This window comes from Bemisia tabaci, chromosome 4 (assembly GCF_918797505.1).
Source record: "Bemisia tabaci chromosome 4, PGI_BMITA_v3".
Classification (NCBI taxonomy): Eukaryota; Metazoa; Arthropoda; class Insecta; order Hemiptera; family Aleyrodidae; genus Bemisia; species Bemisia tabaci.
Window position 1 is genome coordinate 26,761,121 of NC_092796.1, and position 14,193 is coordinate 26,775,313.

Here is a 14,193-nt window from a genome sequence, read left to right on the forward strand (position 1 = left end):
GCGATCATTTACCTCTGTCAAATGTGCTTAGAACTGCAAAGACACCTGGCAGGAAAGTATTCAATTACAAAAAAATTATTTCCTTTAAGTTCCAGATTTTATGTCAGTTTCTCAACAAGAAAACCTATGATTTGGCTGGCAATAGATAATTATCATTTTAGGTGGGAGACCTAAGTACCTTGTGTTCAGGCAGAAATCCATAAATCTGCGTTATATTTGCACACATTTTTTCATATATGTCCTAACCTCCCAAAATATTTTTGGTTTTAGTGATGAGATGAATTTTGAGGAAATGGCAAGGTGAGTGCAAAAATGTATTGAACACCTCTCGTAATATTGTATTTTTCTAATGCTTTGAACTTTGAGCATCAAACTCTCTGCAAATGAATAAGTCGCGTTTAGTAACATCTAGTAAGAAGAATCCCAAGTTTTGAAAAATTTATTTATGAAAAAAAATTTAATTTAGATACTTTGCTGAAAAAAGGAGAAATCCCCTCGGGAGACAAATCTAATAACAGTGATGTCATAGCATCATGAGTATTTTTGAAGACCCTGGAAAAACTAGAACATGGATACAACCTAAAAAACAAAGGGATAGGCACCAAAAAGCAAGACTACCCAAAACAATGTGAAAGCATTGAAGAGGAGATACTTTGGAACAAAGTGAAACGTGTGCAAGAAATACAGAAGAGGAAATTTTAGGATGAAAATGAATATAAAAGCATGAATTGATGAGAATTGCATGGAAATTTACAGAAGAGAAAAGCCCACTCGTATCATTTTTTCAAATTAAAAATCAGACGCATTTTAGGCTCAAGTCCATCACTACTGCAACTCTTCTAAAGGCATAGTAATAAACCTGGGCCTGAGACTTGCCTCATTTCACATTTGAGAAGGACATTGCGAGTGAGTTCTTTATGTTTTTAATCAATGAAGACAGTTTTAATTCGTAACACTTGAATTTTAGGGATGCATGCATTTTAACTGAACCGAGAAAAAAAGGGAGGCATCATTTTCATGATACTCCATTCCTGATTGGTTAACGGAGAAGTATCAACTCCCCATTTCCTGAGGAGAAAGCACTCGCAGAAAGGAGAGGTCACCCGAAACTAAAAATTTCAACCACCCTTATGAAAAGATAGAAGCAGACTTCTGCTAATCAAGCCTTTGATCAAGTATAACCATTTCATTCCACTATTTTCATTCCAATATCTTTGTTGATTTCTAATTTGTGCCAAAAATTAGACTTGGTATACAAAAGAAGTGAATACAAGCTCTTAAAATGCAGTGGGTATAACTTTTGATGTTTATTTTTGAGGGATGATACTTAGGGCTCATATGCACGGTTTATAACCGATAATTCCCTCGCATTTAAGAGTACTCAACATTATTCCTTAAAAATTTCCCTGATTTATTGTCTCTGGGTGAAGGGTTTTGGGGAGAATGCCAAGCAACAGCACTGGTATTATAGAATGGGAGCGAATATTTTAAGAAACACTGCAAACGTCAGTAACGCAGGAGAGGGGAGGGAATTTAATTCAAATTTGAAGGAGATTCTAAGAGGGTGCTCAATGTTAAGTGACTTGAGGAAAGAGGAAGGGGGGGCTGGAAAAATCGAAAAAAACCTGACGTTGTTTAAGGACCACCTCTTATCAGAATTGGCTAAATTAGAGTCGATGACTGAAAATTTTGCTAATTTACATGCAATTTGAACGTTTTTCTCCAGCAAGGTTTTCTTATTTCTACTACAACTTAAGTACACACATTCAATGGATTCTGCCAAATGCAGTATTTCGAAGTGTAAAAAGAGAACCCTTTGAAGATGAACGAATAAATCAAGTACTTCAAAGTATTTTCATTAAAAACGTTAGGAGCTGAATTGAGCATTTTTCAGCAATTCACAAACAGTTTTTTTAGTTTTTGGCACAATTTAGAAACATGCTCAACAGATTCCATATCTTGATACTCACTGCCTGATGTTCCCTTTGAGGAATAGATTTGTCCTCAAATTTAGAGGTAGAGGGTGAATCGGATATTACAACCGTACGTTCCCAAACATCATTTTCTTTCCTTGTTCGTTCGCTATCTCCCTTGTATGATGAGTGACCATTGTAAGCTCCTGAGTTGTCATCATCAATTTTTTCACCTAGACGTTGTTGCAAACTTGATGGCAGGTTTGCAAAATTGTTGAATTTGGACTGAAAGTAAAAAAAGCTACTGAACTAAAACGCTCACTACGATACAAAATTAAGCCAGCACTAATTAGAAGGAGATAAAAAAAATATTATTTATTAAGGGTATAGGCGTGTCCTACCTGTTCATGGTGAGCAATCGAAAAGATTCCGTTAAAAGTAGTGATGTTAAGAGGATCCTTAGCCCCTAGGACCCTATAGCTATCGGAGTTTTCAGAGCTGACTAAAATGAGCTGCTGCTCCTTGTATAGGTTTTACAAACCAAGTAATCTGGAGGGCAGATATATAAGGCAACCATATTTTGAATTGGAGCTCCAGCAGTTCCAATAAAGCCAGCAAGTTCTCGGCAACAGCTGCCATGCAGGAGTTTATAAAGAAGTTATGTAGCAAAGTGAATTGAGAGTTTAAAAACAAAGATTTGCTTCAAACCCGGGTTTTGCCTTCCCCTCAAAAGAAACCATCTTGACTGGCATGGTCAGTTTTTAAGAGCCATCTAACATATTTTAGGAGCCAAATTAACTTTTTGTGTATATATCATAGCAACTCCGCCTAGAGGCAAGTTGTTCTCCTATAGCTGGTCCCAAGCTTAGGAAAAGGAGGAGGGTTGTGCGTATGGCTAGCAACCTTTCAACATAAAAACACCCAACCTACGAAAACCAAGACGAAGCCTCAGTACTCAGACAACAGACGGGCAAATCGACCTACAGAGAATGGATCACGGAAAAAAACCAAGAGTTATGAAAGTGATAGAATGGAAAGAAAAGACCATGGACACAGTAGGATGGAGACGCGTCGTCTTGGAGGCCAAAGCCCACCCCGGGCTGTAGCGCCATTAGTGAGTAAGTATGCATCATAGCGCATGAAATTGCAAGTTTGCAAAAAATCGAGGGTGGGCTTCAATTTTTTTAGGCGCCACAATAGCTCAGCTCTCCGAATTTTTAGGTGATTTGGCGCATGGCGCCTGGGGCAGGCGGAACACTGCTTTGAGCACCTTAAAGCGAGGGGAAAAATAATTAACTTGACCACGAACAGTCTACTGGGCGGGCAGTAAAAAAGTTTTTGCGCCATACTTTTACCTAGTCTTACTACCATAGTTTTTACGACATACTTATCACATAAATCCACTTTAACTTAGCCTTTAGACAAAATTGAAAAAATTGACCTGCAACACTGGCTTCTATTGAAAATGGATTTAAAAAAGGATCACATTTGCTTCCACCTAGAACTTCCTGAGGGTAAATAATGGATCCTGCTTCATTCCGATAATCAATAAGACAAACATAGTTAGTGAACACAAATGAAGTTTGACACAAAGGCATTATCATTAGTGACTGTGAAAAATATTGCCTTAACACCACCACTATACACACAGGGTGTCTGTTGACTAAGGATAAATGAATTCCCTGACTTTTCCACGTTTTTCCGGCCGAAAATGATCAAAATTACTTGACTTTTCAAATCAATAATTTGCATCCTCAGAACTGAAAATAAAAATTTTCAGCATCAATTTTACAGCAAATGCCAGAGACATTTGAACCATTTTTCCTCAGGGTTTTGATCTTTCAATCAATTGAATGATTTTGTTATTGAAACTTGTCCTTCTCTTCCGGATTCAGAGTGTAACTCAGAGCATTGAACCCTGAGCCAAACTGAGGCTTCATTCCAGTGGCGTGGCGTGCATTGCGACATATTGATTGATCTGCCATTTAAGTCTATGGAAATGAATCGATAGACAGGGTGTTCGCAACGAACACCTTAGTAATTGATTCATTACCACAGCTTCAAATGAAGGAATATTGATAATCGATCATCCACGCCTCGCCACTGCTTTGTTCTACTAAATGAACGGTGCTACTGTTCATTCATATTTCACGATTTTTCAAGTTTTCATGATTCCCCTAATTTGATAAAATTCTTTGACAGTGCCCGGTTCTACAGACCTTGAGACACCCTGTGCAGAATAGTGAGAAAAATAAAGCAGGCAGAAGTTCTTTTTCCCAAGCTCCAATAGCATGCGTAAACTCCTCCTTGGTAAAACTTACATTTGGCCTTGAGGCCCGCTTAATCACTCTGATGATCTCAATATCGTTTTTATTAATAACATCGACGATTTCACAGAAATCGTCGATGTTAGAGTCTCTATTTTCTGTGCCGATGCGATTCTGGAACAAATCATTTTTGTTGGAGTTACGATTTTTATCCGTAACAGATCCAAGATGTCTGCAGAGAATATTATCTACAAAGCGTCCAAAACTATGGTCATTCTTAGCTCGAGCTGTTAACTAAAGCAAAGTGAAATTATAAACTTAGAGCATTTGCAAGCAAATACACAGCACACAACAAGCTGGGTGCGGAAAAACAGTTTAAAAAGGAGCAAATTTGGGACTGTTCCACTGCAATTGATTTGGGCTGGTGCTTTTTCCTGAACACTCATGCAGTTGACAAAACTGTTTTGTTCTAGAGATGGTCAAAGGTGTTCAAGGATTGTTTTACTTTTGAACATTTAAAAAACTTTTAAAACATTAAAAATTATTTAAATATTTTGGTTGAAGTTTTATACCATGGAGCAGTCCCTGGCGGGGGCTGAAAAGTAAAAGGCAAAGTGAAATTTTAAACAAAAGCACTCTAGAGTAGAAACAGCACACACTAAGCAATGTAGGCAAAAAAATTGAAACGGCAAAATTGCGTCTACAGCGAAACAAAATGCTTGACTTCCAATTGAAGAATAAAATAGCACACATCTTTTCTTCAAGCTGATAAAAACAAAAAAGTCATCCTGTAAAAAGAGCTCAGATAAAAGAAACACATTTTCTATTAAAAGTAAGAAAAACTCATGAACATTGGCACAACTGATGTAGTGCTGCAATCTATCAGGTTAGGGTCGCGAAATAATTTAAGCTTTCAGCTTTTTATGTGCTTACCCATTATGCTTCGTAAAATGACTCAGAAATGGGGATTTAGTCAGTATGAATGAAGAAAAAGAAATTTAAGCTCAAATAAAAGGGATACAATATATGAAAAAAGACATACCAGTCGAGATTGAACAGACGGAGCTTTTTCTGGGGCGCTTTTGGGTGCAGAGGAATAATTGGATGTTGATTGAGATGACGGCCTTTGAGGTTGATTAGCTGGAAATGAAGATGCTGGCTTTGGTGTTTGCCTGTAGGCAGGAAGTGAGGATTCTGGCCTAGGCGGTGGTCGATATGTGCTTGGAGGTGGTCGATACGTGCTTGGAGGTGGTCGATATGTGCTTGGAGGTGGCCTGTAAGGTGGTGGTCGGCCAGAAAAACTACCTCCTCTCCCACCACGACCACCTCTTCCTCCTCTCCCTCTGAACCCACCACCACTCTAAAAAATTCAAAAAGAAGCAGAACAAGATTACATATGGAACTATCCAGAGGTTTCTTTGTCATAAACGGACAAGATCAGAGCTGTTACTCATCACCAGCACTATTTGAGGTATAGGTGGGCAACATTTTAAAGAAATGGATAAGAAAGTGGATCAGAAGCCAAACTATTACAATACCCCATTCAAAACGAATTGGAAAATTGAGACAGTACAACAAATAGCTCTTTAAATTGGAAACCGCACCGATCATCAAATTTACATCTTTTTGGATAGGTACTGTTCATACTCAGGTATGTATTACAAGGGCTAAATTATTTAAGATTCTATAGGTTTTTTCTTGTGTATGAATCTTTCACTTAAACATCTACTTTCAAGAAAAAATTTGAAGAGACTCTCAACCACATCAATCAACAGGAAAGAAACTCTTGGCCGCATACATTTTTGAAGGGAACTGACAATCATGTTGATTAGTGTGTATGAAGTTGTCAAAAGCGGAACAATTAATAATGTGAAGAAAGCTCTTGATTCATGTCAATATAAGTCAAGGGAGATTTGAAGCCCTTTGTTTTAGATGCTGGAAATAATGTCTCAAGAGGACAAAAGACGCTAAGGCCAATAAAGAGATAAATGTGACTCCAAAAAACTTTCTAGACCACTGTAGGTCTACACAATAAAAATTTTAGTTGTAGAAGCTGGGGAACCAAAGGATTGGAAAAATGTCACATCAGAAAATGGCACCATTCAACAGACATTTATGTGCTAACCAATGGGCTCACTGATGATTGGTGCATACAGGTTGTTGTGACTTAAGTCCAATCATTTCTTTCCCAGTTCTAATAATGAATCTCAGGCCTTTATTGGATTCGCTAAGAAAGTATGTAAAATGCAAGAAAAAATTACTTACTTTTTTCTTTGCTGGTTTTTGCTTGCTGATCATACTGGTAACATGGGCCGAGGTGCCTTTGGCAAGAGCATGAACCATGAGATTGCCCCCTTCATATCTCATGGTTATATCCCCTCTCTCTTTGAGCTTGGTAAGAAACTCTTCCAAGCTCTTGTGTCCAAAATCTTTGAATGGGATGTTATATCCATTGAGAACCCTATAATCAGCTAAGAAGTTGTTCAATGTTACTCAGTACTCTTCATTTAACGAAGCTAACAACTTTGGAAGAAACCACTTGAACAAATGCCACACTTCAAAATCTGGGCATCAGGAGAGAAGTAAAATACTCCATCTCACAACACTTCAAATGGCTTCAAGTCAACGAGATGTTCCCCACATTTTTCATTTATTTGTAATGATATTCATTATTTGGGACATCAAACTTTTTTTTTTTTTTTTTTAAAGATGAAAGAGAAAGTAAATAATTCAAGAACCCATTGTGTTGATATGCTTTCAAAAAGTGAGGGCGTCCTGATGGAACAAAGTTTATCTTGATAATGACAAGACACTTTCAAGGGAGATCATATGAGAATTTTTGAAGGCAATCGTGAATTTCTATGAGTAATTTACATTTCTATGATTGAAAAATCCATCATAATGGGTTGAATAATGGTCAAGGTCAAACTTGATGGTTCAGGATTAGCTATGTTCCATATACATTCAAGAATAAACTCACTTCATGTACAAAATATCGGTGATAAAAAATGGAGTGTGACAAAAAATCAGTGAGCAATCAGGTGCTTGTTATCATAAAACACATTTAAAGAAAACTAAAATAATATGTATTTCATTTGCACACATAAGACCATGAGCAGTTTGAAGCTTTTTGGAACATTCTCCTTACATTATACGTTTTAGTCTTCACACCTAAGCATCCGCACATAACATTTTATTTAAATTGTTATAGTTGAATCCCAGTGCTGCACACCTTTTTTTCCTTTAAAAATCATAATCAGTAAGTAAAATGCTTTGTATAAAGCTGCATCGTTTCAGTGCCTAATTCTTGCCTTCTACTCAGGAAAATCTTCAGAAAAAATAAAATTCACAGGGGGTGTCTTTTTTTAGAAACCAATAGAAAAAAAAGCTGCTTTATTCTTGATTGACACTGTATACCGACGGTGAAACCAGTAGACACCATATCTAGGTTTGGGGCGTTGCTGACTTCCTGTCATACTTTCTTTCTTTTTTTTGTGGAAAACTATTCAACACCAATCCTTGAACATTTCCATGATTTTTCTTCTTCGTGCGAAGAAAACTCTATGAAAATTTCATGAGATGATATTGATTCTTTCTCTTAAAAAAAATACCTAAAATGGGAGCAGAGATTTTTAAACACCGCAATTGCGATACGTGGTCTGGTAGTTTCACTGTCGATATGTAACTATTAACTTGCTGATGGGCATTTGCAAGGGAATAAAAAGAAATGCTAGCTTCGTAAAATTTTGCAGTCTCTTGGTTATGTTGTACCACTTTTCAACTGTAACCTACATCATTTTTAGTGCTGAACTGGTGTCGCAGAAGGGAGCGATATTGACAAGGTTTTGATCTTCAAAAAATTCCGTATTAAGACAAAGAAGTTGGAGATAACACTTACTATTGACATCTTGTATGCGTAGCGGAGTTTTGGATGAGAGGAGTGCTGCCCTCAGCTCTGAAACAACATTCTCCTCTGTCGGGGCTGGCATTCTGATATTATTTTTAAACCATTCTTGCTATAATACTTTAAAACCTAGGGGAGAAAATAAAAGTTACAATTAAAATGCTAGTTAACTTCTTGTATTTTTATATGGTTTTTGTAATAATAAATAAATAAAATTAAATCAATTCATGAGAATGAAATACAACTCATACATGTGACTTCCAACCATTTAATTCAAACTGGGCAGAAAGAGTTGATTGTAGACAGAGCTTGGTCACATTCTAAGTTCTATCTAAATTTACATCTTTCTAACGCCAACTGAGCACTATCAGAAATTCTCTTAACCTTAAATATAGGACGTACTTGGGAGGGGAATTAGTGTCATGTTAACTGACTCAGAAGCTCAACTTACAATGAAAAACAACGACTTTCTTCTTACAATGTAAGTGGGTACAGACTTCACAGGAAGGTGATCATTTGCATGCTGGGGGATAAGCTATTCTTAGAAATGTGACACACTACTTGATGCAAGAACAATGCATACTATTAAAAGAAGAGGTCCTTGAAATTAAGCTGAACCATGATATTGCCACTATCTTGTTGATTCCCTAGGATAGTCACTGCATGATAATTTCAAAATGGATAGCCTGTGTCTTGCATAATAACACGAACAATTAGAGCCCATTTCTGATTACTTTTCCTTTTTCGCTGTATGCGTGAGAAAGGGAATTTCCTATCCTGCCCATACAGCAAAAGACAAAAAGTAATTTGAAACTGGCTCTACCACTTTCGCAAGTCACAATAGAATATATGTGAATATTCAACGATGGATACATGCAAACATGTAACAGATCCACTCTTGACACGTATGCTTACATTCATAATGGGCAACCTGATCACACCTTTATTACCACTGTATGGAATAGAAAAAGTCAAGTACTTATCAGGAGCAGAGCAAGGAAAACCAACAGAGAAAAGAGAAAAAAAATAACAACCTTCTTATCCCATAAAATGAAAAGCAACTTTATCTCCGGGAAAGGCTGCTGCAAAATATTAGAGATAAAAAAAACAGGACTTTTTTTTTTTAATCAGATGCAAGAAAGCAGAGTCCTTGATTCCCTATAACTTGCAAGACCGAGATTCAAAGACACTTTCATCCCATACACTTAAAGGAAAAGTTGGAAGTGACATTAGGACAAAAACCGTCAGCAAGACATGAAATACATACTGTCCTCACAACTCCGATGCATACTAAATGACATCGGCGAACATTAATGGGAATGAACATGAGATACCTGCAAACTAACATAGGGATTTACCTACTTCCAGGTAAAAGATTTCCTTTATTCAATCATCAATTAAAACCCAATGGAAGGTTCAGCGAAAATTCATATTAAGCCTCATGTCCAAGCTAATCTTCCATAAGCCTTAACCACACAAGCGCAGTTTGGGCGAATAAATTCCACAAACTGGGGGGTTCAAGGAGCAAGTTAAAGCTGAGTTATGATAGAGCTTGCACATCGTATGTTGAGACAAACGTAAATCTCTGATTGGCGCTGAATTAGCACCACTAATGAGGTTAATACATGCAGTCAGATGGCACCACTGATGAGTGGTGCTATAAAAAATACTTTGACGTCTGTCTCAACATACGATGCACGAGCTCTAAGTTCCAGGAACTAGTTCGCCCAAAGTTCCACAAACCGTGCTCGTGTGGACAAGGCCTTGTAGCAGCAACATTCTAACAGCTGTCTCTCCGAATCTCACAATCAAACAAACCAATTGAGCAGGCTACATTCTGTAATGTGCATGCTCTATTGCCACCTGGTGTGGGTGCATATCCATGTAGAGGAGTTTTTAAATTGCAATTGCAGTATCAAGCTATGATTTTATCCCGATGTGATCTTGAATGGCTACGGTGAAGCTGATCACTCTATAAATCAGCTGATTACTTTTTTCTGAGACATGATTCACAGGTCGACAGCATCAGAACGGTTTCAAAATAGACATTGGAATGCTTTTCACCGTGCTGTCGACATACCCGCAAGGAAAATTGAAATGGGCACAGCAAGGCGATAGGTTTGGAAACTCCTCAGTTAACAGATCATGGCAGCACCTATCCCAACAAGGTAGATTGTTCACTAACTGAGCTGCAGCACTGCACATGAAAAACCTCAATAGTTGAGACAATTGGTCCGTGGGTTACTGATCGAGAGGGTAAGTCCCATGCCCAGTATACATGGTAGAGAATGAAACATTAAGCAACAGAATACCATAACCTAAATATAGCCCAAAATGTACTCACTGAAGAATTGTCTCAGAATATTTCCTGTATTATCACACAGGAAATAGACTCTGAAGCAATTACCACTAACTACGGATGAATGACGAGCTGAGAACTACGAAAAATGTGACAGGTAAACGACCGATATTCCGTGACTCAAGATAAGGGTTAACCACGTTTCTCTCGGCTACAGCAAAGCAACCTGCGGATATTTCGCTCTGCTTTTGTCACAAAGACATGCACAAGTGATTAGAACTAACCGAAAGTTAAACAAAAAAATACTGAGCAGTCGACTGTGAGCTGGATTACTCTACTTACGAACCTTGAAATAAAAGTAGAAGAAAGTTGTGTTGACATGTCAAAATTCAGCAATTTCTGTCCCGTTGTTTCATTTATTTCCAACACGACCACAAGAGCGCTGGCTGCGCGCGATTGCAAGTCAATGTTGCCGGTTGCTACGAATCAGTGTTCCCAGGCGTGCGGATATTTCCGCGCCGCGCGGACATTCCCTATACCCGCGCGGACAGCGTACGGACAAAAACCTTATGGGAAAATTTTTCCCTATCTTATTTTGTCCGTACGCTCGCCCGGCCCTGTCCGTGCGTCTGTTTATCCGCTTTTCTTTGCAATATTTATTACTTTTGCGTAAGTTATTGATACAATGATGTTTAGTATGAAAGCCGGGTATCGTTTGGGAACAAATTAGATACTTTTCGCATTAATTATATTGTATTCTTATCAAAATTCAGTCATTTCATTTATGTCCGTGCGCCCGCCCGGCCCAGTCCGTGCATCTGTTAATCCGCTTTTCTTTGCAATATTTATTACTTTTGCGTAAGTTATTGATACAATTATGTTTAGTATGAAAGCCGGGTATCGTTCGGGAACAAATTAGATACTTTTCGCATTAATTATATTGTATTCTTATCAAAATTCAGCCTTTTCATTTAAGGTCCGTCCTTGTTTTCTGTATTGTTGTGCTTTTGTGTTTGATCACTCAGACATTTTTTCTTACTTTTTTTTCTCAATTTCGCCAATGTTATTGATATAAGGAAGCCACGAATAAAACCCAGGTATCATACAGGACCTTTCTGCATTAATTTATGTGTTATTCAATCAGTTCAATGGGTTAGGAATTATGAATTTCATGAAAAGTCAGCTCCTTTCTTTTGAATTATTGCTTTTTGATGTAGGCACCTATAATTGTTCCGATTATTTTTTCCTGTCAATGCTTTCTAGAGGACATAGGTACTTGAATGTCACAAGAGATCAAGAGAACATCAACATCATCAACAAAACAACAAAACAGCCGGAGCCGGAACCGGAAACGGAAACGGAATTCACGGAACACGGACGGAGCACGGAGCGGCACGGATATACACGAGCCTCCCCGAGTTCATCCGGAGAGCGTACGGACATTTTAAGATAGGAGCACCTGGGAACACTGCTACGAATTTATTCTCAAATTTTCCTTATTTGATCGGGGCGAGGTAGGCAGAAGTCAACTCCACCGAAAATACCAATGATCAGTTGAAGTCCACATGAAAATGTTCTCGTTTAACTAGCCACACCCCCCCCCCCCCAACCACACACACACGCCCCTCACACTCATACACACAAAAAACAACAAAAAGTACTTGGCTCCTTTCCTTTAAAAACAGGATTTAAAGGGGAAGTAGATCTGACAAATTACCGTTCTTAGTGCAAGCGGGGTAGATGTTTGTAGGGATGTTCCGATTATCGATTACTAACCGATTAATCGATTAATCGGTTACCTTTCGATTACGATTAGTACTCGATTACGTCTTCCCCGATTAATCGTCTAATCGATTACTTCAAACGATTAATAAAAAATAATCGACAATCGTATACAATCGATTACTTCAAACGATAATCGATTAATTCAAACAAAAGGTTGATCCACCTCCAGCCATGGGTCACGTCAGATAAAACCACCCAAACCAAATGTGATTGGACTTTTAAGTATGACGTCGGCTGGCACTAAAATCTGATTGGCCCCCCGGCTGTAGATGTAGCTGCAGCTGCGGTCTTGTTCTTTCTTACTTTCTTTCTCAATTATTTCATTTCTTCTTGTGCTACGATCACATCAAATTTTCCAAACCAAGTATTCCTCGAAATTCCATCAGTCTGATTTTAATGTTTAATCAACTCTGTAATTCAGCGATATCTTATTCATTAGCAAATGAAAGTTTTCAACGCGCCTTTTGAATGAAAATTATTCTTGTGTTGTTATGTTATTACATTCTATCGTGCATGTGCACGTGAGCCTATGCAAAATGCCCTTGCACCCAGCGCGTCAATTTTAAGTCCTCATTTTGGACTCAGTCGAAAAACATTTTTTTTCTTGAATGAATTCTTCAACTAAGTAGACAAACAATTATTTCCGTATAGACTGTAAGTATGAGGAACCCGATTTTGAAAACAACAACCTCATCTCTTTGTATGGTGCAGCTTCAAAATTTTACCAGTTCTTTATTTAAAATTTTCTTCGTAAGATTTAAGATACAAATACAGGCAAAACTGCCCAAAATTTTAGGTATTATAACAGAAAATAAACAAAGTAAGAAAACTACTAAACAGCTTACTTAGATGGTAAAAAATAAGAGATTCAAAAAGCATTATCAAAGCTTTCGATCTTATCGATTAATAGTCGATTATTAATCGATTAATCGATTATTTGATTCCGATTAATCGTAGTAATCGATTATTAAAACTAGGTTACTACCGATTACGATTAATCGATTATTTGACTAATCGAACATCCCTAGATGTTTGTTGTTGATAAGAATGCTAGGGTCAGGGACCCTAGTTGCTCCTGCGATTATAGTTTCCTGTAACCCGCCATACACTGCTTTGGTGACTATACGTAAGAGGGTCCGGGCACGAGACACCCCCCCCCCCTCCTCCTCCATATACCCCCGGGTACAAAGCTTGAAGTTTCACAAAAATCGATCGAACAGGAGCGAGGATAGGCGTTTCCCATTTAAAACGGAAAGTATGACAAGAATTCCGCAATGTTTCAAGCAAGCCGAGAAACTAGGTTTGGGAGTTTCACCGTCGATATGCCTCACCCAAAGACATAAAGACGGAGCACTAAAAGCAAAAAATGAAGCTTCTAGAGCTTCTTTTCAATCACCTCTACTATTGGCTAGAGGATTGGCGGCGAAATCGGGACAAGTTTGAATTCAAATGTAGGGCGGGAACTAATAAATAAAATTGCGGAAACAAAGTATTTTAGGTTGATTTTTGCCCAAATTCAGGTACACACTCATATTTTATTAACTTTAGGTTAGTTTCGGTCCGTCGTCGACCGACTGATTTCATTTGGGAGTAACGTAGATCTAGAACTGTAACGGCCTGTTTGAACCTGCAGAACCACCATAAGCAGAAGAAAAACTAACTTTATCTGAGATTACTGCCTGTTACCGAGCAAAAGTAGGTGTAATATATTAGGACGCAGACCGAACTTTCTTAATATAATCGTTTTAAGCATTTAAAACACGTTTCGAAGAAGAAATAAGGAAAAATCAAGAGGACAAGTTCAAATCAAATTTCCGTTTGCCGCCATGGATTCCCGCGCTCATTTACACACTCACACAAGCGCGCAGCGCCGAACCTAGCTTCACTTTTTCCCCGTGCTTTTAGATACGAGCGCTCCGTCTTTATGTCTTTGGCCTCACCTCTTATTGTTAGCCCTTGAAACTCGCTGCAATCTGACAACGCCGCGGGTTCGCGTCGTCCGCCTCCGACTCACCTTCATTAACG

The 14,193-nt window shown here is 38.1% G+C and overlaps 1 protein-coding gene across 7 annotated transcripts in view; it reads right to left on the reverse strand.

The window, feature by feature from the left end:
• tapas (tudor domain-containing protein 7 tapas) overlaps window positions 1–10,864 on the reverse strand; it is a 52,409-nt gene extending 41,545 nt beyond the window's left edge. For 2 of the 7 annotated variants that reach the window (XM_019062220.2, XM_019062215.2), the window contains exons 1-6: window positions 10,730–10,864; window positions 8,079–8,213; window positions 6,446–6,651; window positions 5,223–5,540; window positions 4,235–4,474; window positions 1,971–2,198 (exon numbers count right to left, since the gene is read on the reverse strand). In XM_019062220.2, coding sequence (XP_018917765.2) covers window positions 1,971–2,198; window positions 4,235–4,474; window positions 5,223–5,540; window positions 6,446–6,651; window positions 8,079–8,169 — 1,083 coding nt within the window. In that variant the 5' untranslated portion in view covers window positions 8,170–8,213; window positions 10,730–10,864. The other 5 variants (XM_019062219.2, XM_019062218.2, XM_019062216.2 and 2 more) reach the window with 5 other exon arrangements.
• Between the last annotated feature and the right edge of the window lie 3,329 nt (window positions 10,865–14,193).